This window comes from Lissotriton helveticus, chromosome 10, assembly GCF_964261635.1.
Source record: "Lissotriton helveticus chromosome 10, aLisHel1.1, whole genome shotgun sequence".
NCBI classification, from domain to species: Eukaryota; Metazoa; Chordata; class Amphibia; order Caudata; family Salamandridae; genus Lissotriton; species Lissotriton helveticus.
The window spans coordinates 227,883,553-227,908,290 of record NC_136071.1 but is presented as its reverse complement, the minus strand read 5'-3'; the positions used below and the strand labels follow the sequence as shown (position 1 = coordinate 227,908,290).

Genomic DNA, 24,738 nt, shown 5'->3' with positions numbered 1-24,738 from the left:
TGTCATTTGAGATGTCATCAGTGATGTCATCAGTGATGTCACTGACCATGTCATGAATGATGTAATATGTGACATGATCAGCAGTGGATTGCGGGTACGCGATATATAGTTAGTACTACTAACTATATATGGAATTTCAATGGTTTTGTGTGAGTAAAAAAAGGTTTTTTAAATGCTAATTCCTAACTATATATGGTCTATAACCTATGGTTTTTTCAGTGAATTTTCAAGGTTTTGTAAATGCTAATTCCTAACTATATATGGTCTATAACCTATGGTTTTTTCAGTGAATTTTCAAGGTTTTGTAAATGCTAATTCCTAACTATATATGGTCTATAACCTATGGTTTTTTCAGTGAATTTCAATGGTTTTTTAATAGCAAATATCATAAGCTGTCGAATGTCAAGTACGAGGTAAGAAAAAAACATTTTCGTGTTTATGCACACTGATCTGCTTTGAATGCTGCCCCCCCCCCCTCATTTCTATTAGGAGTACTCTCTCTTTGCACATAGTGAAGGGTAGTTAACGCAGGCCTTTGCCCCCGTTGTAATCCGTCGTGCCTGCTTCTCTCTCCATTTGATTGATTATTATCCAAGCATTTACTGTTTTAGAATTGGTTCTCTTTGGTTCATTCTCTATTTACAAACAAGCACAGAGTCGCAATACTCTGTTTAGTCTTTGCAGATAGCGAAAAATCGTGTAAAAAAACAAAAGGAATCGAGCAAAATCAGTAGGCCACTAATGGGATCTCTTTTTGACCTCGCTAAAATAGAAACATTAGGAACAACCCCTCATGACAAATACGAAACTAGTGAGATGAACTGAACTCCACACCATGATGGCTGCAAGACAGCTCGGCTCCGCCACCCACCCCGCCCAAAATAACGATAAACTCTATGCAAATATTACAAATATATACAACACACCAGCAAAGTAACAGGGTAAAACATTTTATTAAACAACTATTTACATAACTATTTTATACTTTTTGTTGCCCGATCCGGCTAGCTCAATCGATCGAGCATGAAACTCATGCACTCTGATGGTTCAAAGTTTTGAGGAGTGCTTGTAACACTGTCTGAAGCCTATTTGCACTTGCTTCAGCTTCACTATTCTCAAAGTAAGTGGGGGCTGTTTGAGGACGTGACTGCATTTGTAAACAATGTGATGCGGTGCCACCCTGAACCGCTTGACGGAGGCCCCCGAGGGACGGTGTGATGGCGCAGACTCGGAGGGGGCGCTTGGCTCCGGCCCCCTCCCCAAGTCGTGTTCTCCTGGTGTGGCCTGAGATCGCCCCCGACATAGGTGGCCGGCTCCCGGGATCAAGCGGAACTTTTTGCCTTTTGGTAACTCTTCCATTCTTGACCTTGTCACACAATCCGTTTCACCTAAAGACACGCTGTAGTGGGGCGCCCCTTTACCATTTCAGTTGCCATTCCGCCCGCTTTTGCTACACTGTGCCTCTTCCGCTATTCAGCTGTTTTACCGCCCGCTCTTTCGACTACAGCGTCTCGCTCACCATGTAGTTGAGTTGCTCCCGCTCTTGCGGTGCAGCGATAGGCGGCTGCCACAGGACTCTCAAAATGGCGGCCGGCTCTTCAGATTTGGGCGTGGTCCACAGAAATGGCCCTGTGACACCTTGGAACTCGGACGCTTGTCTGCTAGAGCTTGGGCTCCATTCTCGAAAGCGTCCCCTCAGCCTTGAAGATTCTACAAAAGTCTTGGGGGCCCCCGACTCCCGCAGGCTTCTGGTGGGGAGCGGCTAGCATGATTGCTCGTGGAATGGCCACGACGGAGCTACGAAATGGTGGTGCTCTCATGCTAACGCCAGCTTCAGTCTGAAACATCCAGAAACACTGTAGACTACCAATTCGATCAGTTCCGGTAGCGCCCCAACGTGACCCGGTAGAGAAGAACTTGCCCTCCCCTCTTTGACTGATGGTTCTTGTTGCCTGTCCCTTCTGTTGTCATTTAACAGAACTATTTAGCCTGCTGAAAGGGGTTGTGTTCCAACCGCTGGTTGGTGGAGACATTTTGACTATATTCTGGACCTGCGTTCTCGCGTAATGCGTCATATGACGCGCCGCGTTAGCGCATCCGGAAGTGATCCGGGGCGCGGCGCGCAGCGCGTAACGTAAGCATAACAGGTCATGTGACTTGTTAATAAAACTTTTCATTGGTTCATTTTACTTTTCTTATTCTAATGATGAAAGGCTTGGTCATATGACCTAAAAATTACGCTTTTTATTACTTTCGAACATTATTTTTTCTTAAACATATGTTATAATGTTCCAGGCTAATGTACTTTCCCGGAAAATTTACAACTGTCCTGCAAGTAAAATATATTCCTTTTTCGAGAAAAAGGGGGTTTCTTCGTCCCATGACGGAGCCGTTGAGCAAAAGAGGGTCGGCCTGCTGTCTGTCGCCGATACGCCTGAATATGAGATTCTTATCGATCACTTTATGTTGCAGGAGTAGAAAACACAACAGCCCTTGACCATTTATCTTTACTGCGTTCCTGCGTATTATACCTTTTACCCTTCATGTAATTGGACTGCTTTATTTCACTTGCCTTTTACTGATTCTAAAACAGTGACTATTATTAAAAACTTTACCAATGTAAATACTACTACCATGTTTTCTTTTAAAAACCTTTATTGTGAAAATGTCAGTATACAAATACGGGCCTATAACCACGTGGGCCGGCCACGGAGCAAACTGTAATCGTATATGATGAGTAGACATTTACACTGTAGAGGAACGTAACGGGCGGGCCATTAGGTTGCAAGAACTAAGGTGTCTAACAGTTGCGGAATCGGTGGACGTACATTTTATAATTAAAATACGACAGGGCCAGTTACAATAAAATTATCTAGATATACATTTGCGGGCAAGTACCATGGGTGACGTTAATTCGAACTTTCAATAGTACAGTAATCAATAACACATCAGAACTTAATATCAATAGGGATGTCGAAATATTCAATCTATTCTCGTCCCCGCCCGCCATGTGCTTCAAAACTGCATACGTATCTCGTGATATCAAGGTTGTGCAACCAGTACACAACAAGGAGTTACGAGTCCCATTTATTCCGGCGCCATTTTGGGCGAGGACGGGCAGGTCCAGGATATAGTCAAAATGTCTCTACCAACCATCGACTATGATGATGTTCATATGCTGTATTTATTAGAGTAACACTCATCTGTCCACATGAAATTAATTTGCCACAATCTAAACATGTCATTTTAATCTTTCCAAAGTTCTTCTAAATATTTGGGTCCGTTTCCCTTGCCTCTGATGCTGTCAGTGCCACTTCTTTGATGAATGTACTGGCAGGTCGGGGGTTCTCCTCCAAATCTCTCTTTTATGCAGCACTATAATTAATCGGTGCCACCTCTCCATATGACGATGCATGGTATAGTTACCATAACTATATTTTTTTTCGGTTCCTCTGGAGAGTACATCGTGGCAGATGAAGCGTGTAACGTACCGGGCATTTACCTTTTTTTGCATGTAGAGGAAAGGAAAAAAAATTCGAGTGTCCGAGTTCTAAGGTGTCCCAGGGCCATTTTAGTGTACCAGGCCCAAATCCAAAGAACAGGCCGCCATTTTGAGAGTCCTGTTGCAGCCGCCTGTCGCTGTAGCATCAAGAGCGGCCGAAACTCAGCTGAATGGCAACTGAAACGGTAAAGGGGCGCCCAACTACAGCAGACGAGCCTCCACCTGGGAAGGCCCATTCACGCCGCCTCCCCCCCCCCCCCCCTTCGGGCACCCCACGCCGTTATTCGGAGCAGGATTGTAGGATGGCCACACCAGTGTGGCAACTTGCTAGACACCACCTCGTTGCCAACCGAATTCTCAGCGCCCTGTGGTGTCTTCTATTCAGAAAATATTGTTGCGCTGCCTTTGGCCCTATTCGCACATTGGTCCGCTACTGACGCCACCTCACAGGCCAACGGGGCGCCCCACGCCGACTTTCAGCATTGTAGGATGGCCACACCAGTGCGGGAACTTGCTAGACACCACCTCGGTGCCATCCGGATCTTGGCATCTCAGCGCCTTGTGGTGTCTTCTATTCAGAAAATATTGTTGCGCTGCCTTTGGCCCTATTCGCACATCGGTCCGCTACTGACGCCGCCTCACGTGCCAACGGATTTTCTACGCTTTTTATACCCTATGCCGCATAACAGGTCATGTGACTTGTTTATAAAACTTTTCATTGGTTCATTTTACTTTTGGTTTCCTAATGATGGAAGGCTTGATCATATGACCTAAAAATAACACTTTTCATTGGATGAAAACTTTTTTTTTTCCCAAACGATGAAAGCCCCACCTTGTTTCTGGATGTTTCAGACTGAAGCTGGCGTCAGCATGAAAGCACCACCATCTCGTGGCTCCGTCGTGGTCATTCCGCGAGCAATCATGGCAGCCGCTCCCCACCGGAAGCCTGCAGGAGTCGGGGGCCCCCAAGACTTTTGTAGAATCCTCAAGGCTGAGGGGACGCTTTCGAGAATGGGGTCCAAGACCTAGCAGACAAGCGTCCGATTTCCAAGGTGTCCCAGGGCCATTTCAGTGGACCACGCCCAAATCTGAAGAGCCGGCCGCCATTTTGAGAGTCCTGTGGCAGCCGCCTATCGTTGCACCGCAACAGTGGGCGCAACTCAGCTGAATGGCGGATTTTGACACAGTGGACCAAAAGCGGACGGAATGGCAACTGAAACGGTAAAGGGGCGCCCCACTACAGCAGACGAGACTCCCACCTGGGGAGGCCCGTTCACGCCGCCTCCAAGGCATCTAAAATGGCTGCCGTGCACGACAAAAGTGTGGCATTTGAAAAAAGGCAAGATGGCGCAGACAATGTTTATCAACACTTCCTGATTTCCTTCTAATCGAACGTTAACACACGTTATCTCTCCCACACTACCGGTCCCCCTGGGCTTAAACGCCCAGATGGTAGGGACTGCATCCCGTGGAGATAGGCCGAGACGTCACTCAGCAGAAAAAAAAGAAGAAAAAAAGTCTATAAACATACAATAAGTTAAAAGTCAATCATTCTTGTTTCCTTGTAGTACGCTCCCCAGGACTGCATCCCGTGGAGATAGGCCGAGACGTCACTCAGCAGAAAAAAAAGAAAAAAAAAAGTCTATAAACATACAATAAGTTAAAAGTCAATCATTCTTGTTTCCTTGTAGTACGCTCCCCAGTCCGCTTCCCGTTACGCGAACTGGGCGCACCACACCAAAAAAAACGATTTTTTTTTTTTTTTTTTTTTGGCCCGCGGGGCCCTTTTAAAACCTCCACATCAAACCTAGGGGGTCAGGGAGGATCTACTATGCCCCCTTATGGTCATTTGCCCCTTCGCTTTGGCCTCCTCTTGTCTCTCGATCCTACCGAGAGACAAGATGGCGGCCGCTACGGACTGTTTGGAATGTTTACAGACGCCGGAGAACCAATCGGCTTCGCTTCACAAAGCTCCGTAACGCAAAAAGTACGCGAAGCGGAGCGCTGCCCGGAGCGCTGTTACAGATATATATCTTTTTTTGAACGTTAATTTCTCAAAATCCACTGGAGCACATATATTGAGACCTAGCAAAGGCACATCGGGCTACCAGTCCCTACAATTTTGCCAAGTTTCGTGCAAATCCATTCAGCCGTTCGGGCTAAAAGTGAGGCCAACGCCCTATGGAAATTAACATTGGAAAAACACGTTTTGGGACCCCCTTTTTTCTCGGCCCCCCCTTGACGAACCCCCCCCAAATTTCCAGGGGCTGCTCAGAAACAAAATGTGCCATTTTCCTGAAAATTTCAGCCAATTCCGTCCTCAAACGCCAAAGTTATTAGACATAGAATTTTCAAAAATCCCATAGAGAAAAAATCCTAACTATATATACCTACTGGCGACCGCCAGTAGGTAATATATATATATATATATATATATATAATCATCACAAATCGTTATTTTTACGACAAAAGACGGCACTCGAAAGTCTCTCATCCAGGTGCAGAATTTTATTTTGCAGACCCCCTGCCCCCTTGACAGACGCGTTTCACCACTCGGGCTTCGTCAAAAAAGCCACACAAAAAATATATATATATATATATATATATGTATGTATGTATGTATGTATGTATGTATGTATGTATGTATGTATGTATATATGTGTGTGTGTGTCTGTGCAATGTGTTTTTAGCTTAGCTGCTGCAGCAGCAAAGTAAGAGGAAGGACTAAAGTTCTATGGTCATTTATACTCTGGCATGACCCCTGTCATTGGTGGAGAGAGTCTAGCTGTGAGAATTCATTGGATATGTAGTTTAAAGTTTGATTTGGCTGCTGATTTTCTTAAGTAAAGAAAGAGAAGCACAATCTGAAGCCTCCGTTCCTGACATAGAATTGTGTTCTCTAACTGCTCACATGAGTGGGATGACTTGACGATTGGCGGTTTAGCAGCTTCTACGCATTTCAACATATACTCGTCTTTTGGTTTATTGATATCTTCTGCATTCCCAATTCTCACCCTTTTTTGAAGTCACCTTAGCAAGAATAGCAGCTAATCCCTGCCAACCAGTGATCTCCATTTTACCTGCCAGTACTGTCAGTGAAGCTATGATCAATAATATGGACGGGTGTAGGGTGTCCGTCTCCAACAGGGAGGTTTGACAACTGTGGTCACGGCCATATGGTTACACTCCTTGTACTGGTCTTCTTTCAGGGGAGTTCTTTTCTTTCATATCCTCAGTTGTCTTCTCTACTGAGTCAGTCAGAACTCAGGCCTAGTTGTGTTATCTTTCTGCCTCTAATGGAACAAGTCCACTTAAGACATCACCTATTGCGATGGTTAAGCTTTCTCTTTGTGGAATTAGATGGAGCTGGTTTATCTTTGCTCATACGATTCCCCGGCCCTTACTTTTAACCACCCACTACCATGCGGTTTCTGAGCTTCCAGACAAGTATAATAGGAGTTCCACAACACCCTGATTCTGGCTGGGTATGAGTTTGTATTAGAGGTGCATGGCGCAAAGTTTTTGCTTCACTCCATCAAAAGTATTTTGTTACTGTCCACGTTTAGCGTAGTCTGAATATATAAGGATTCTGGAGAGCTAATTCTGGTCTTTAATCTCAAGATGAATAAATTGACTCTTTGAAAGGTACCACATTCTGATGTAGGTCTGCCAAGGGCTTGGATAAGCACGACTGAGACTAGAAACAAACATGGTTGCCTGCCTGATGACATGCAGGATATCATCTAGCAATCTGGCCTGATCATTTGATGTAGTCATTGGGGGAGGTCCAAGAGATACTCAGAAAGATGCTCCATGTTTCCTTATAGCCTTCAACTGTTATTACAAGAAGTGTTTGCATTCAGGGTTTGACATTATGGTTATAGACCCATCAAAATGTATAACTTTTGGAGCTTTGAAGTGTTGAATCCCAGATTATGAAAGCATTTGTCAGTCTCCTAGTGTTCCACCCCCCAATTGCCCGTTTTTGGTAATTTTGTGAAGCAATCACAGATCTGATTCAGTACATTATGGCTTTCAGACCAAGGAGGAAAGCAAAATGCCTCCTCCACATGGGTATTGCAGTAGTTGGAAATAGTTTTATTTCCATGACTACCCTTTTGAAGAATTGTCTGTGACGCAAAAGTTGGTAAACTGGTGCAAAAAGAATGTGATCTTATACTTTTGGTTCTCTGTGTCCATTGCACGATAGCATAAAGGAACACTTGGTTTAGTGAGGTTGTAGGTTGTGGTTTCTGTTGGAGAGTATGCTCTTGTTAATCCTTTCTCCTCTTTTCCAGACATGAGGATGGCACAGTACGATTCTGGGACGCCTCTGGAGTTTCACTGAAGCCACTGTACAAACTCAGCACTTCCCCTATCTTCCAAACAGAGTGTGAACACAACGACAGCCTGAACCACAGCAGTGAGGAGGAGTGGCCACCCTTCCGCAAGGTATACGATATGTTGTTACTCTTGAATGGAAAAGCAGTGATGGGGAGAGCACAACCTTGTCTTATTGTGGGAGCAGATCAAATAAAAACCCTGTTTTTGTGGTGGGAAGAAGGCAGAGAAAAAGCCAAAGCTGAAAGTGGTTGAATAAGCGTGAATAATGAGGACATCATGGAGGTTTTGATGGTCTACCGACCACCCTAAAACTCTTGTGTTTCTTATCCCCATTTCTCGCAGTACATGTTTGTTTCCATAGCAGCAATGAAACTTCCCAGGTAGTACCAAAATGACAGTTGATGTTTTTCAGCTCATATTTTTGCAGCCTAGCATTTGTCATGGTTTTCCCATATCAAGGTTTTCTGCTCTGAAGTGTGTGCCTTCTTTGAGGGATGAAAGCCGGCATTAGTGGAGTCAAGTGTAAGTGGGATACTGTGAGGGTTGAGTTTGGTTAACCCTGCAAAAACCAAATGCAGATTTTTCTGAATTCAGTTTTATAAGAAAGGGGGTGCTAATGTAAAAACTGTATGGTATTTTATATTCTGCTGATAACCTGTTTTTGCAAGCAAGCGCTCTAAGTGGGATTCAGTAATCTGGCACTCTATGCATTCTGGAAGCAGGCTGTTTTTGTTTTCTGAAGTGTATTGTTTTTGAAAGTTGGCAGAGATCTAACAGGATGCTGGATGGATTTCCCTTGCATCACCATTCATAGATGGTGAGTTGAATGAAGTCTTCATTCATTCATACTCCCTCAAGAATGTACTATTTGGAGTGTTGATTCTTGAATGTTTATATTGCTTTGTATAGTGGACCAGCTCTTCCTAGCGTGGGAATGCTTGAAAAGTCCAAGTGTAACATCCTGCTCAAAAATGTGTTCCACTACCTTGCATCCCTTGCAGTCTCGTGCCCTCCCACCAGTACCACCTTCCTCACTCACCTCATACCTCATGTATCCAGCCTCCACTCACTGTACCCCAAGTACAGTGACGCTGCTGCCAGTAGTTTGCTTTGATATACTAGGAACTCCATAACAAAGCGCTCTATTTTTAACAAGTTTCAACCCAGACCCCCTATGCCCTCTTCCAATGCTTATGAGACCTCTGAATGACTGTAGATGTAACCCCCACCCCCTAATACAGTTTGGTCAAGCACACTTCAAACACGGAAACTGCACTTCTTTAGGAAAGAGATGCGTGTGGTGCACGCAAGGCTTTGCAGATGCAGTGGGAACCCCAGGCGGATCCACTCCCGTGAGGGCTGTAACTGGTTTTTAGGGCTCGGACTCCTCCCCACTGTAAGTGGGGGAGGAGTTTCGAGATCCTAATGTTATAAGAAAAAAAAGAAGAAGTATCCTTAGGGCCTTGGCGAGAGGAATTCCACACATTCCTTTGCGTTTTCTGTCATCTGGCCAGTGATTCGTCTTCCTTGTGTTTTGGTTTTAATAGGCTTGAAGTGATAGGGTAAATGTAGTTTTGTTCCGCCATTTTGGGCATATTTCGTCCGTGCTCGCGCAAAGAAGTACATAAATTATAATTAGGAGCTGTCAGGGTGCCTCCGTTAGTGAATCCAGATGGCCGGGCGCGTTCACAATCACTGCCCTCGATGTTGGATGCCGCCCAGGACGTCACGGACTTAAGGTGAGAGCATCCTGCTGGGGGGGCGCTGTTGGGGGTTTGGGTTCGTCTATGAGGGGGGTTTTTGCGGGGCACTGGGTTGAGGATGGTTATATGGGTAATATTGCTTTCCGTTGCGGGGCGGGCCTCCAAGGTTGTTTGCACTTAGCAGTGGATATGTTCGTGGTGCTCGGTTGGGAACTGTTTACTGGGCAGCAGTTTTATGTTTATTTTGAGTGCTCCGCTACCGGTCTGTGCGTTTATTAAGTTATTTGTTCCTTTGCGGGGCGGGGTTTGTAGGGGAGCATGAAACCGTGAATCCCTTGGGCGCGTCTGTTTATTTAGTTAATGGTGCCTATTGCGGGGCGGGTTTGTGTGAAGCATGCAGCTAGGGAATCCTTGTGCGCGTCGGATTATTTATTTAATTGTGCCTATTGCGGGGCGGGTTTGTGTGAAGCATGCAGCTAGGGAATCCTTGTGCGTGTCGGATTATTTATTTAATTGTGCCTATTGCGGGGCGGGTTTGTGTGAAGCATGCAGCTAGGGAATCCTTGTGCGCGTCGGATTATTTATTTAATTGTGCCTATTGCGGGGCGGGTTTGTGTGAAGCATGCAGCTAGGGAATCCTTGTGCGCGTCGGATTATTTATTTAATTGTGCCTATTGCGGGGCGGGTTTGTGTGAAGCATGCAGCTAGGGAATCCTTGTGCGCGTCGGATTATTTATTTAATTGTGCCTATTGCGGGGCGGGTTTGTGTGAAGCATGCAGCTAGGGAATCCTTGTGCGCGTCGGATTATTTATTTAATTGTGCCTATTGCGGGGCGGGTTTGTGTGAAGCATGCAGTTAGGGAATGCTTGTGCGCGTCTGTTTAGTTCTTTTATTTTTCAGATGGCGGGGCGGGTCGGATTATTTATCTAATTGTGCCTATTGCGGGGCGGGTTTGTGTGGAGCACGCAACTAGTGAATCATTGTGCGCTTTTGATTATTTAAATTGTTTCAATGCCGGTTTGTGGGGAGCAGGCAACTGGGGAACCCTGGTGCGCGTCTGCCTCGGGGACCGGGGGGCCAGGGTACTTCAGAGAGCCTGGTCCTTCCCGGGCTTGGTATTTCCCCCGGAATTGTGAACTGGGGGTGGCGGGGCTGCGGGCAGCAGGCCTGACCTGACTCGCGCGGTCGGGGAACTTTTCACTTGAGGGGTACCTTCTATTGGTGCACGGTGAGGATGTGGGACATACTATCTGGCTTCACCCTGCTGGAGGAGCGCTGTTGCTCCGGTGTTCGAATGAATTCACGGTGACATGGGCTTTGGGTGCCTGTGGTCCTTCGTCGGGTTAGGGGCCCAATTAGAGCCAGCGCGTCAGTCTCGTAAGGGGGAGGTAGTGAGTTCGGGCCTCACAGTTGGCATGTAATTGTTAAGTGTACTTGGGTCGGGGCCGCCATTGCCGGACAGGAGGGTCAAGCACACGGGCGGCCATTTTGTTGTGGAATGGCCATTGCCAGACATACGGGTCAAGCACCCAGCGGCCATTTTGTGGGGGAACGGTCAGTTTCAAAATGGGGGGGGGGGCGGGGTTGGGTGGCCATTTTGTTCACCTTTACCTCAGGCCTTCCCTGTGGTGCAGGGGCCTATACGTTGTGGAACTTAGTGGTTGGCCGGGTGCTCGCGTCTTACTTGGTCAGGGAGGCCTGGCGGGGCGGGGCACCGCGGGGTTAGCTGGCCCCATGTGTAGACACGGGCCGGTGACTTCAATAAGGGTTTCGTCGGTATAAAAAACGTCTCTTCTGCTCCGGCGGGCAGCTGACAGGCACAGAATCTCAATTTTATTGTTGCCCTATTGGTAGCGCTCGCAGAGATTTTTACTGCAGTCATACGGCGCGTGCACGACCTCGTGATTTAAATAAATATTTGAAAACCAAAAAAGGATGTGCATCAGTAGGTGGTGGATTTTACCCACGCAGCGAGCCCGGCATTGTCAACTCAATCGGCAGTACACAAATATGCTACAGGCAGCCTGGGAAAGGCAGTGACCGAGCGGTCCTAGCTCTGAGCGCCAGCGGCGGCGCCCCGCCGAGATGCGAACGGGAACATTCTGGCGGTGTTATACAGTGCCCGGGAAAAAACGGAGATGACAGCGAGCCTTTGATAGCTCAGTTGGTAGAGCGAAGGACTGTAGTGGAGCGTCTGTCAGCCTTAGGTCGGTGTTCAAATCCGGCTCGAAGGACTTTTTCTGCGTTCGGCACGCGGCCGCTGGAGTGGCGGTGCAGAGTGGCGGTGCAGAGTGGCGATGCAGAGTGGCAGAGTGGCGGTGCAGAGTGGCGGTGCAGAGTGGCGGTGCAGAGTGGCGGTGCAGAGTGGCGGTGCAGAGTGGCGGTGCAGAGTGGCGGTGCAGAGTGGCGGTGCAGAGTGGCGGTGCAGAGTGGCGGTGCAGAGTGGCGGTGCAGAGCGGAAGAGCGGCGGTGCAGAGCGGAAGAGCGGCGCAGGGTGGCGGTGCAGGGTGGCGGTGCAGGGTGGCGGTGCAGAGTGGCGGTGCAGAGTGGCGGTGCAGAGTGGCGGTGCAGAGTGGCGGTGCAGTGGTGCAGAGTGGCGGTGCAGAGTGGCGGTGCAGTGGTGCAGAGTGGCGGTGCAGAGTGGCGGTGCAGTGGTGCAGAGTGGCGGTGCAGAGTGGCGGTGCAGTGGTGCAGAGTGGCGGTGCAGAGTGGCGGTGCAGTGGTGCAGAGTGGCGGTGCAGAGTGGCGGTGCAGAGTGGCGGTGCAGTGGTGCAGAGTGGCGGTGCAGAGTGGCGGTGCAGTGGTGCAGAGTGGCGGTGCAGAGTGGCGGTGCAGTGGTGCAGAGTGGCGGTGCAGAGTGGCGGTGCAGTGGTGCAGAGTGGCGGTGCAGAGTGGCGGTGCAGTGGTGCAGAGAGGCGGTGCAGAGTGGCGGTGCAGAGTGGCGGTGCAGAGTGGCGGTGCAGAGTGGCGGTGCAGAGTGGCGGTGCGGCGGTGCAGCGCGGCGGTGCAGAGTGGCAGTGCGGCGGTGCAGTGCGGCGGTGCAGTGCGGCGGTGCAGTGCGGCGGTGCAGTGCGGCGGTGCAGTGCGGCGGTGCAGTGCGGCGGTGCAGAGTGGCGGTGCAGAGTGGCGGTGCAGAGTGGCGGTGCAGAGTGGCGGTGCAGAGTGGCGGTGCAGAGTGGCGGTGCAGAGTGGCAGAGTGGCGGTGCAGAGTGGCGGTGCAGAGTGGCAGAGTGGCGGTGCAGAGTGGCGGTGCAGAGTGGCAGAGTGGCGGTGCAGAGTGGCGGTGCAGAGTGGCAGAGTGGCGGTGCAGAGTGGCAGAGTGGCGGTGCAGAGTGGCGGTGCAGAGTGGCGGTGCAGAGTGCAGAGTGGCGGTGCAGAGTGGCGGTGCGGCGGTGCAGAGTGGCGGTGCAGAGTGCAGAGTGGCGGTGCAGAGTGGCGGTGCAGAGTGGCGGTGCAGAGTGGCGGTGCAGAGTGGCGGTGCAGAGTGGCGGTGCAGAGTGGCGGTGCAGAGTGGCAGAGTGGCGGTGCAGAGTGGCGGTGCAGAGTGGCAGAGTGGCAGAGTGGCGGTGCAGAGTGGCAGAGTGGCGGTGCAGAGTGGCAGAGTGGCGGTGCAGAGTGGCGGTGCAGAGTGGCGGTGCGGCGGTGCAGAGTGGCGGTGCAGAGTGCAGAGTGGCGGTGCAGAGTGGCGGTGCGGCGGTGCAGAGTGGCGGTGCAGAGTGCAGAGTGGCGGTGCAGAGTGGCGGTGCAGAGTTCAGAGTGGCGGTGCAGAGTGGCGGTGCAGAGTGGCGGTGCAGAGTGCAGAGTGGCGGTGCAGAGTGGCAGTTCAGAGTGCAGAGTGGCGGTGCAGAGTGGCGGTGCAGAGTGCAGAGTGGCGGTGCAGAGTGGCAGTTCAGAGTGCAGAGTGGCGGTGCAGAGTGGCGGTGCAGAGTGCAGAGTGGCGGTGCAGAGTGGCGGTGCAGAGTGGCGGTGCAGAGTGGCGGTGCAGAGTGGCGGTGCAGAGTGGCGGTGCGGTGGTGCAAAGTGGCGGTGCAGAGTGGCGGTGCAGAGTGGCGGTGCAGAGTGGCGGTGCATAAGAAGGACATCACAGGCAAGTGGTGCAATATTCGCACATTCACAAGGAGATCACTAGCAGTACAGTACACACCACATGAACACACTCCATAACACATAGCAACAATACATTGGCATTTACAATGCCATTAGCTCAAACTCAAATAAAACCGATCCCGATTGCATTTCTAATGCTTGTTTTGTGAGAAATTAATTGCAGATGTGCAGACTTGGAGCCCACACAGGAAATATCCATACTTTCTTTGGCTTCAACCATTGCAACAGCTGGGCTCTTTCTATTGTCTTTTCCTTTCTTGCCTCTTTCATATCTTTCCGGAGGATGTACCTTTCTCCTCTTCTCTTCAGCCTCTAATACGTTTCCTTGTTGGAGATTTTGGCTTAAGTGAAGCAAAGTAGGTCTTTTAAATGTCTCACTGTGCTATAACCATGCTGGGCTTCTTCAGAAACCAGTGCTGAATGGGAGTCTACTCAGTCCAAACTGAAGTTGTTTTATGTAAATTCATTTGACCTCTTTATTACAACAATGTTGATTTTAATACAGATTTATAAACGTAGAGAGGAAGTGCTAAGGACTTTCTTTTTGGCACCGTAGATTTTGAATAATCCATGCATCCATTATGTGTGTTCACCAATGTTCTATGGTCAGCCAAATTGATCTCACATGCTCTTCTACGTGGCACGACCCTCAACATCACCAGAAGGAAAATAAACTCTACCAAAAGTGAAAATGTTACACAAACCCTTTAAGGAGTGACATTGGAGTTGCTACTCTGGGATATGTAGATTGCATCTTAAGGTGACCTTTAAATGATGCCTCTCTAATCTTCCTAAGATGTCTGGCCATTAGTTTCTTACTGGCTCTTGCCCTCTGGAGGTAGTGTGTATGAGAGTCCATATCCATGCTAGACACAAGCAGATCTACACACCTGCATCCGAGGAGCTTACTGGCTGTAACCACTGAAATAAATTGATGCATAGGCTCTTCTTTCATCAGAAAAACCTAGGACCCATATTTGTGTGCCGAACACCAGCTTCGGTTTCACCAGTTGAAAAATTAGGGTGGTGAAATTGGAGGAAGATTAGGCTGGGCCTGAAGACATAAGCGCACTTTTTACTCGGCACAACCTCGTCTTACAGCAGGATGAGTGCTTCACTGAGTCTCCTTGCTTGCTCCTTGCCCATTGACTACCTCCACACCCCCTTCCTACACCACATCCTTCCCGACACTCCATTTGCTGTAGTAAATGGGATTAATAATCTACATTGAAGAAGCAATTCTGGGCATAATTTAACCTGGAAATGAAACTGGTCAGCATGGTTATTCCCCCATTCTTTAGGGTTTAACTTGTAATTGCATGGTATCCTATGTTACCGCACAGTATCGGTGTTTACGAGTGGCGCTTTTGCACCCCACCAGCACCATGCAGCTCTTAATTGGGTCCTTCCTAGGTACTGTGGCCTTGGAGATGCACGTGGCCAAACATGAGAGTGCTATGCATTCACTGTTCCCTGGTGGGAAAATGTATGCAGGGGCAGCCCTCCATAATGGCGGTGGAGAATCGCCCCACTCATTAGAGTCAGTGACAAAAATAAAATGATAATAAAACATCATTTTATTTTTCTGTGACTTGCTTAGGCATAGTGTAGGGTGGGGCGGGCCGGGTGGAATGGTGGGCACTTAGAAGTGCACATGTAAGTTTGGACAGCCGTCTTAGATCGGCCAAACAGACAGGTGCATTTCTATATTTCCAACCCAGTTGTGTTCACAGCTGGTTTGGAGAAAAGCCGCAGGCTCTCTGGGACTGTCTGAGCAACAGACCAGGCCACTCAGACCAATTCTGGCGCTGCTCTCATAGCATGAGAGCAGCATTCGGATTGGGTAGGGATCCTGCTTTCCCAGAGACTGGTGGGAGAGCACAGAGGCAGGCATTGGAGGCAGCAGCAGCAGAGAGAAGTAAGGTATGTTTTTGAAAAATTATTATTTTCCCCATATTTTGCCCCACCCCCTCACCCCAACACCACCACTATCGTTTTATGGTGGTCGCTTCTGAATTTAGGAATGGATTAACACCTTTCCTTTCTGAATTGAACAGTGCATGTTTTTACTTGCCTCCTTCTGCTGTGGTGTGAATGTTTACAAAGCCATTCCTGCATACCAGTCTCCTGATTACACCCAAGATCTCATTGCAATTCTAATGCTAGATTCACAACTGTAGACTGCTTGCTCTTTAATCGTTGTTTAAAGCTGTGCTGTGGTAAGATAGGCGCGCCCTTCCGAAAGGGCAAACCAGAGAAAATAATTCACAAATAAGAGGAATTTTATTGCTAAGAAATGTTGTGCTAGATATTTACGTATATTTTGCACACTGACTCCACCCATGCACTGAGGATTCCATCTACTTGGAAACTTCCTCCCTGAACCACTGATTGGACATCACCTTCTTCAAGTGACCCAGCAGTTCAGAGTCTCTTGATCATGTAATTGTTTGAACACTTGCGGTCAAGTTTATTTGGCTCTGTATGAAATTGGGGCATTGTAGGAACTACTCGATGTAGAATCTGATATTTGTGATTGCCTAATCATCTGAAAGACGGACAAGGCTGGGGTTGAGTCAGTTTCCTGAGGGGCAAGACTGACTCATGACTAACCCTTACCCAACTCATCTTTAGGTGCTGTAAGTATGGGTGTGGGGGTACTGCAGCACCCCCGAAATACGGGGCTAGAGTTCAGAAGTTGGATGAGAATAAAGATATCTTTACATTTTATTTTCATTTTGGGACATTTGTTGTTCGTTCTAGTGTCTGGCAATGGCTTCTGACAACTTTAACATGGAGATTGGTGTTTACTTTTTTTTCACTACCTACAAAGTTAGAGCATTTTGTAAGGTGAACTATCTGACCATATTGCTTGAGTAAAGGGAGTGTGAGAGGAAATGCTGTAGGCTGTCATTTTTTCCCCTAACACAACAAAATGTAAATACCTTTAAATACATTGTAAAATATTTTGAAAATATATGAGCAGTTACGAAAGCACAAATGAATCCAATTTTTGTAATTCAGATGTGTGATGAAAACAAATACTTTAATAGGATAAAATCACTTTACTTGGTGATGTGCAAGCGATAAATATTTGCTGAAACCCAATAATCATTTGTGTGCTTTGGTTTTATCAGTAAAACTGCATGTCTGTGAATTTTGTGGACATTTCAATATAAAATGGGTCATCTGCAAAAGTGATAGATTTTGGACACCATGCTCCAAAATACACTACTGGCTACAAACCACAGACAATTAGCACACTCCTGTTGAACTGTGTGGCTCATTTGCAATATGTATTCTTTGTGTGACACTTACATTTTTCACAGTCCATATAACTTCATTTTCCTTCCCATGAGATCAGTTATTTTTCTGTAACCAAAAGATGTTTTCGGGTTCCAACAACAGCAGGCCTGGCCCTGGCTGTGCAGGCGATGTTTACATTGTGACATTTTTGTGCTTTTTTCCAATCTTGAATAGGTTGGCTGTTTCGACCCCTACAGTGATGATCCCAGATTGGGAATTCAGAAACTGGCACTCTGCAAATATACTGGCAAGATGGTGGTGGCGGGTACAGCGGGGCAGGTACAGCAGTCGATATTAAATATTTTGCCTACATAGTTAATGAGAATCACTTTTCTGCAAAAACCCTCCAATCTGCCTAAGTCTTGCAATTCTGTTTACCTGTGTCTCCAAATTTTCCAGGCTCTGCCTTTAAGGCTTTGACAATTAACGTAACACATGGTGAAACGAAATCCTGGTAAACCCATTCTATTGCGCAGATGGAAACTGTCTTTTTTTTTTTTTTTTTTTTTTTTTTTTTTTTTAAACCATCTCTCCCCTAAAATATAAAACGACTGGAAAGCAAAGTACTAAATTAACCTGCCTTAGAACCAGCTCCTCTTATGCCTTACTATGCTTGACTCAGTACCAGAACATTTGGGTGAAGTGAAGCCTTATCCTGTTTCTGGATTGGTATCCTCACATTGAGTAAGCTATGCATGCAGTGACCAGTATGAACCTCTTTCCTAAACTAGAGCATGGCAGGATAATCGGTTTGTAGCAGAAAACCAGAGCAATATGGCCCCCTAAAGGCAGTCTGTTTTGTATCTGGCCTTTTATCTCTGGCTGCTATAATGGGACCATCATCATAGGCATGGTCTGTGGTACGGGGGTATTATTAATTCTGAAGATCTGGTACTGTTGCACCACCTACCTAGCTCTTGTGGGCAGTTGCTGCCATGCTTGTATATTTACCTTTCTGATTATATTCAACTGAACAAATGTACCAGACTCAGGCTAGTGTATTGTAATGCCTCAGTGGAGTTCAGTTTATCCGTTTTGAATTCACTGTGTTTCTTAAAGTGAAATTAGATCAGCTGTAAAGAAGTATGCTGGAATTAAGCTGGCGTTTCTCAGCACTTGGGTTTTTAGCATTCCCGTGCCATTGTATTTGATACATTAGCCTTCCTTGCAAAGGTTGATTCTAATATTAAAACCAGTGAAACAGTATCCATGTTTATGGTTTAGATAGGATACTCCTGTGCCTAAGTCAATAAAGATAGACAAAAGTGGGTCCTGAAAGTGTGTAGCATGTAAGGAGAGCCCAGGTTATCCATAGCTGGGGGGGGGGGGGTTGGAGACTTGTCCAACAGCCTCAGAAGCAGGTAACAGAAGTAGGATCTATGTTGGGGAGGTGTGTCTCTGTGAAGCTAACTACTGTCCAATTTCTAATGCTCTTTAGTGAGAATTCGATGATGAGCACTGACTCTTTCCTAAGGATGAAGTCAGAGTTCCTGAGTTTGGGGGCAGTTGCAGGGAAAGCCTGTGACGGAGACCTCTGGTTTTTTTTTATTTCTTTGCAATAGAAAGTTCAAGGGAGATCAGCCTTATCCAGCATCAAATTATTTTCCAGCATCAAAATGAAAGACTAAGTTCCTACAACATGAAATACTGAAACTGTTATATTATATTATGGTCTCGCTGGGCTAGGTCAGTTTAGTGATTCTTATTGATCTCCCACCAAAGGTCTTTTGTGAATCTGTGATTTATATAATTACATACAACTGTCTTGTATAATGCACAATGTTGTCTTAACTTGGTGTTCATAGACCTAAATTGTAAAATGCTGAGTGATGTTCTAAGATTAATTTTATTGTGCTCTTCAGCAATCTTCTAGAACGGTGCTTGAAGATGCCTGAAGATGCCGGAGTTCAGTCCCCTAATTAGATAGCTGCTGATCAAACGTTCATCCTTCCTTTGGTATGCGGCCACTAGCCTGGTGGCCATTACAACCTGTCATAGGCTTAATTGAAGCCCTAATCAAATCTCTTTTGGCGAATCAGTGAAGTAAAATCCCTCCTTCCTTCATTGCGTTGTGTTCAGAGGGATAAAAGCTCCCATTGCCGCCTTCTGTTTTAAGTGAGTAGGTAAGAAATTGATCTTAACTTGCCCCTTTTCAATGTTGTTGTTACAGGTCCTGGTGATGGAGCTAAGCGACGAAAAGTCTGACCACATGATCAACATTGCCACAGTAGACCTCCTGCAGGACCGCGAGGGCTTCACGTGGAAAGGCCATGACCGGCTGACCCCAAAGAACGGATCTCTTGTCTTTGCCCCTGGCTTTCAGCCGTCCCTATTGGTGCAGTGCATGCCCCCAGCGACTGTAACTGCGGTTACTCTGCACTCTGAGTGGAATCTGGTGGCTTTCGGCACGAGCCATGGCTTTGGCGTTTTTGATTATCAAAGGCGGAATGCAGTGCTAGCCAGGTGAATACACAGTACCAAATTAGATGGAGACAACATTGTCCCTCATTGAATAGAAAAGGACGTGAATGATTTATGAAGTGAATTAATGTTGGTTTTTTTTAATACAATTTATTTCCTTGACTTCTGCTGTGTTGCAAGAAGAAAATAGTAGCAAATGAATGTTATGCATGTATTTCCAGGTGAAGCATACAGGTTGTGCAGTGTATACGTAGTTTTAACAATCCCACAGCCTGCCCTGCACAGCCCTTCGTTATTCTTCAAAGCTTGTCATGTCATAATAGGCATGATCCATTTGCATGGGTCACCAGTGAGGAGGGGCTCAGGCTAGTCTGTAGAATACGTTGGGAATTTAGTTGGTTTACATATTTTGAATCTGTTATTTAGAGGATAAAATCTGTGGTCACCGCAAGGCGTGCAATCTTCTGCACTGATGTTTCTTGTAAATATTTTGTTATGAAAATCTTCTTGTTCAGTGTGGTCAGCTGTTCTTGTTTGAGTGTTGTGCGAAGTAAACAATGACGTTTTTTAATGACCCATAATATTCATATCCTGTTTCTTGCAGTGCAAGTTCTAAAACCGCTCTCTGTGAGAAGTTTAAAATTGTTCTTGGAATGGTGCGATTGGTCTTCGGGACTGAATCTGGTTGAGTAATGATGAAATAAAATGCCTGTCAGAAGAATATTTATCACATAGACCTGGTTGTTTTCAGGCTCCTGCTTAATCATGAAATCCTAATTTTATATGAATCTGTCTCTCCTCCATATTGATATCCAAGGAGTAGTTCTAACAAGCAAGGAGGTTGTGGTTTCTCAGAATTTGCAACCAAATTCCCTGTTAGTTAGCAATTGAGTTAACCTATCCTAGACAGTCTAACTTGTTTTAGCTTTCTTGCTAACCCTTATTTGTGCTTAACCTAAAGGCGTGGCTTTCTAGATCTGTTACTAAAATATCTACTTTAGATTTAGTTTTCAATGCTGAGTGTTGGATAGCTCAGCAGGATAAGCCCTTGCTCCTGAAATGTATCTCTTCTACAATTTGCAAGTTTAATTTTAAACCGATTCAGCCTAGCCTTTTATTGTTCTGCCATGTCTATACCAATTTCAGTTGGTGACAATTGTGTGAATAATATTGTGTATGAAGTGGTTTCAGTGAAAATGCAAACCACTTGACTGCTCATTACCAAAGACCCACTTTCTGCAGGATCCTTTCACAGACCTGCAACCTGGTTTCATCCACTCGGTAGCCAACATTTATCAGTCGTCTTCTATAACATTGTTAGCCTATGATCACCTAGAAGATCACAGGATAATGTCTGAGAACATGTGAATGTTGAAGAGAGTTGGGTGAGTGGTTAGTGGTCCTAGTGCTTTGCCTAATTTAAAGGTCACCTTGTATTTTCTAGGTGTACACTACATCCTAATGATTCAGTGGCAATGGAGGGGCCGCTGTCACGGGTGAAGTCTCTAAAGAAGTCCCTGAGGCAGTCATTCCGTAGGATCCGGAAGAGCAGAGTGTCTGGGAAGAAAAGGCCGAACCCCAGTAGCCCCTCCAGCAAGGTAATGATCAATAGGTCAGTGGGGTGGGAGGTTGTGCCCTTTGACTCCACCCACAGTTCGGGCTGCTTAAAGTTGAAGGAGTGTTGATAGCTACAGTGGTAGGAGAGAACATCTGGCATGCATACGTTCAACCTGGATGTTTTAGAACATTAAACTTTGTTAATGACCATGTCGGCTTGTCATCTTTGCTTTTGATCAGGTGTAAATACCAGTTACAGATTGGGCCTAGTGATCATGAAGGCCAACTTTCTCCCGGGAAAACATCAGTTTATTATTTTTTGTTAAGTGTTTCTATTGCTACATATGAATAGATCATACTTGGCACGCCCATTTAAAACTATAATGCCAGGTATGTCCACAATTTGACCGCCTCCCCATCCTTTTCTTTCTTCCACATTCTCCTCCTAGTACCGCCACGTTTCTATTTAAGTGAACTTATGATTATGTCCCGATTTCTGTTTTATCTGTACATTCCAACTATGTTCTCCCAATCTTGTAAGTGCAGCCTGTCACTTTTGCAGAACAAGGATTAATAAACACTGTTCTTATGTCCCTATGCCTGCTTTCAGTTGCAGGAAGCCAACGCACAGCTCGCAGATCAGGCCAACCCTCACGACCTGGAGATGGCTCCAGTGCAGAGAAGAATTGAGCCGCGGTCAGCTGATGACTCGCTCTCTGGTGTGGTGCGCTGTCTGTACTTTGCTGACTCGTTTTTGCGGGATGGTAAGATTCAATCGATGTGCTATAAGTGGTTCCTAATTAATTTAAAATTCTTGCTAAAGATTAGAAACCCTTGACCTTGTGAAATCAGGAACCTTAGCTGTCAGAAGTCTTTCTATTGAACACCCATGTGTGTGAAAGTTGTTTGCAATACATCACTGTTGATTTGTTCACTAAGTAGTTGGATAACAACTGTAATATGTTGTTAACTTGTGGTGCTTCCAGCCTAGAGCTGTCAATGCCTTACAAGGTTCAGGCACATCTGTGTGTGAGCATTTCTTCTGTTGAGACCAGAATCTGAAGGGATTTCATATAGGGAGGTGAAGTTATTTAAAAAGAAATTGGAAATTTTGCAGCCCTGCCTTTGGACATTTTTCAGGGTGTATCTTTGGTTTTCCTCAGGCTCTGGCCAAAAGAAGCATTATGCTGATAACCGTGCTTTATTTTCAGCTGAAAAAAGTGAGCGGCAGCAAGACTCTTTGTAATGGGCCATTGCTAACCTCTTTTGTAGTTTCTATCCTGGTTGGTAGAAGGTGTCAAAAAGGAATTGACTCCAAATATTCTTCAGAACCCTCACCCCTATGTCTGATAATCACACTGTGGATACGTGTACACATTAGTAAGGCCTGCCTGACCAGAATAGTATGTTTGGCAATCATGTATTTTATTGCATTTTTAAAATGTTAACATAACTTCACTGCAATGTTTAAATAAGACTAGACATATTGAAACATTACCAAAACTTAATAGAATAATTTGTGAAGATTATTGAGGGGAGGAGCCCATTTGTGTTTATTGTTGTTTTTGTTTTCCCCACTGGGGGCACGCCATTAAAAAGTTTGAAGACCACTGACTTAAGGAGTCTCTAGATCGCACTAGTACATGTGTAACTCAGATTAGGACCTTAGGAAATCTGAGTCCTTTCAATTCAGCCAAACAGAAATGTAATTTGTGGTGCCCTCCCATTTTCAGTTGCATGCAAATTTAGTTGCCTGTAGGCTAAGGTATTGTGTGCCATAGATGAATACTGCCCGCTTTCCTCATTGTTTCCTAGTGTCTTAACACGTGGCTCTTCACTTAACCACATGCAGACTTCCAGTGATAGGTATGTCACTGTGCTTGCTTTTTTCAGCATTTTTTGTAACTTCTACATCAACCAGGAGATTTCTCATTGCCTTAATTGAACTAGTGCCTCCAAAGGAAAGCAGTTGCCAAATGTGTTCTGAGATTTAATGCAACGTGAATCTTTTCTGGATTCACATCCTGTGCAGTTTTCTGCAATTTAGTGGCTCTGTCCAGAACTCTCCATTTGTAGTCTCTTTTCTTGTTTTTTTTTTGCTGTCATCGGTTGCCTCCATTTGGTGCCCCATCCTCCTAATGTCAGACATCCTTCCTGAAAGCCTCTGTGTGTGGTCTCCAGATTCTTTCTTCTGCTGTTGCGACTGGAAGCACTGCTGAAGACTTTCAGAACGCTGGAAAGAAAGACTTGAAAGTAACTGATCGCTGAAGAATATTCTAAGTTTCAGACAAAAAATACCACCTTTTAAGAAAGAGAAAGATATTCACCAATATCCACAGAGAGACACCAAAGTAGATTGGGCACAAGGGTGGCCTTCAGGAGCAGATCGGAAAATATTTAACTAATGAGCACCCTGCTCTGGGGGAGATGGAGAACATGGCTTTTAAGTTCTGCACAAGGGACAGAGGGACAGCTACTAGGTGTGCAATCTTTGCCTATGTAGAGAGCACAACACCAAGGGTTGCAAGACATATGCCTGAGTTCAAGCCTAAGACACTGAGAGCTGGGAGAAACCGAGGCAGGCGCTCTAAGTAGTAAACCGGTCCTTAACAGACCTCAGTCTGTCCAGTGAGAAAGAAGATATAATTACCGAAGGAGAAAGCTTGGATGCTGAAAAAGATAATTGACGTCAAGCAAAAACAAGAAACACATGGAAAAGTACGGACAGGTAATGCTAACAATGCAAGGGACAGGCAAACTGAGATTATCGGACCCCCAAAACACTAAACTGCCTCAGCGCCGAAACAACCGCTTACCAAAGACCAGCCTGGTCCCATACAAAGTACACCACAGCCTTTAAAAAGGCTGTGCCATTGAACGAGGACAGAGGTCAAAAGAAGGCAAAGAAATCTCTAGCCGAAACACTGTCAGCGATCCAGATCGATCAAAAAAAAAAAAGTTGCTCGAGGCTGAGATGGCGACAATCCTTCTAGAGAAATAAGATTTTGATTCTTCCCACAGATAATCCCATATTCCATGGAAGCCTTCGACTGGTAAGACCCAGAAGGAGGGGGAGATGGTGGACTTGGAATATTGACAAACCCCAGAGCCCCAAGAAGATAAACCGGAGCTCCTCTATGAGGAGGAGGACCCAGAATCCCAAGGTCTGTTCCACAGACCTTGGGAGCCAAAAATGTGAAAGAACAATTGGGAGATCTTGACGCGGACTCACCGGAAGAGATAGACTCATATCCATTGACGCCTTCGCCCCCGGATGGCATTGCCAAGTATAACCTGATCATGAAGAGAGAAGCAGACCGATTTGGGGGTCCAGCTAGAGGAATAAGTCACGGACATGCTTCCTAATTGAAACGCTGCTCCTCTCAAAGCAAATGCCAGTATCTACCAATGCTCCTTAGCATTTTAAACCGGGTGAGAGAGGCCTTCAGTGAACCAGCAAGTCAGTAACGCCCAGAGTAAAAAAACAAAACAAAAATAGTCCAAACACTGCTTAAGGGACTCTACTTTTTTCATTGCCTCAGTTTAATTACTCTCCTGGGCTTCGTGGATTAGGTTAAAAATGTACTTGGCAAGAGTGCAGCTGGGGCCTCATTAACCTTAGATTGTGTCCTGCATTACAATGGCTTTGTGACCTCTAGAAACATGTCCTGTTGCCTAAGATGGGCAAGCAGCCACGTAAACGAAGGTACGTGCGTTCTGAAAACACAAGCTGGTTGGTTCGAAGTAAGCTCTCCATACTTTCAAAACATTTTGTGGTATTCTGTTACCTCAAGAAG

General features: G+C 46.2%; 1 protein-coding gene across 3 annotated transcripts in view; it reads left to right on the top strand.

Moving 5' to 3' along the window:
• Window positions 1-24,738, top strand: part of LLGL1 (LLGL scribble cell polarity complex component 1) — a 380,653-nt gene that overhangs the window by 252,855 nt on the left and 103,060 nt on the right. For all 3 annotated transcript variants that reach the window (XM_078665185.1, XM_078665184.1, XM_078665186.1), the window contains 5 exons: window positions 7,801-7,954; window positions 17,138-17,242; window positions 19,134-19,426; window positions 20,829-20,982; window positions 21,552-21,705. In XM_078665185.1, the coding sequence (XP_078521311.1) occupies window positions 7,801-7,954; window positions 17,138-17,242; window positions 19,134-19,426; window positions 20,829-20,982; window positions 21,552-21,705 (860 nt within the window). The remainder of the gene's footprint in view (window positions 1-7,800; window positions 7,955-17,137; window positions 17,243-19,133; window positions 19,427-20,828; window positions 20,983-21,551; window positions 21,706-24,738) is intronic.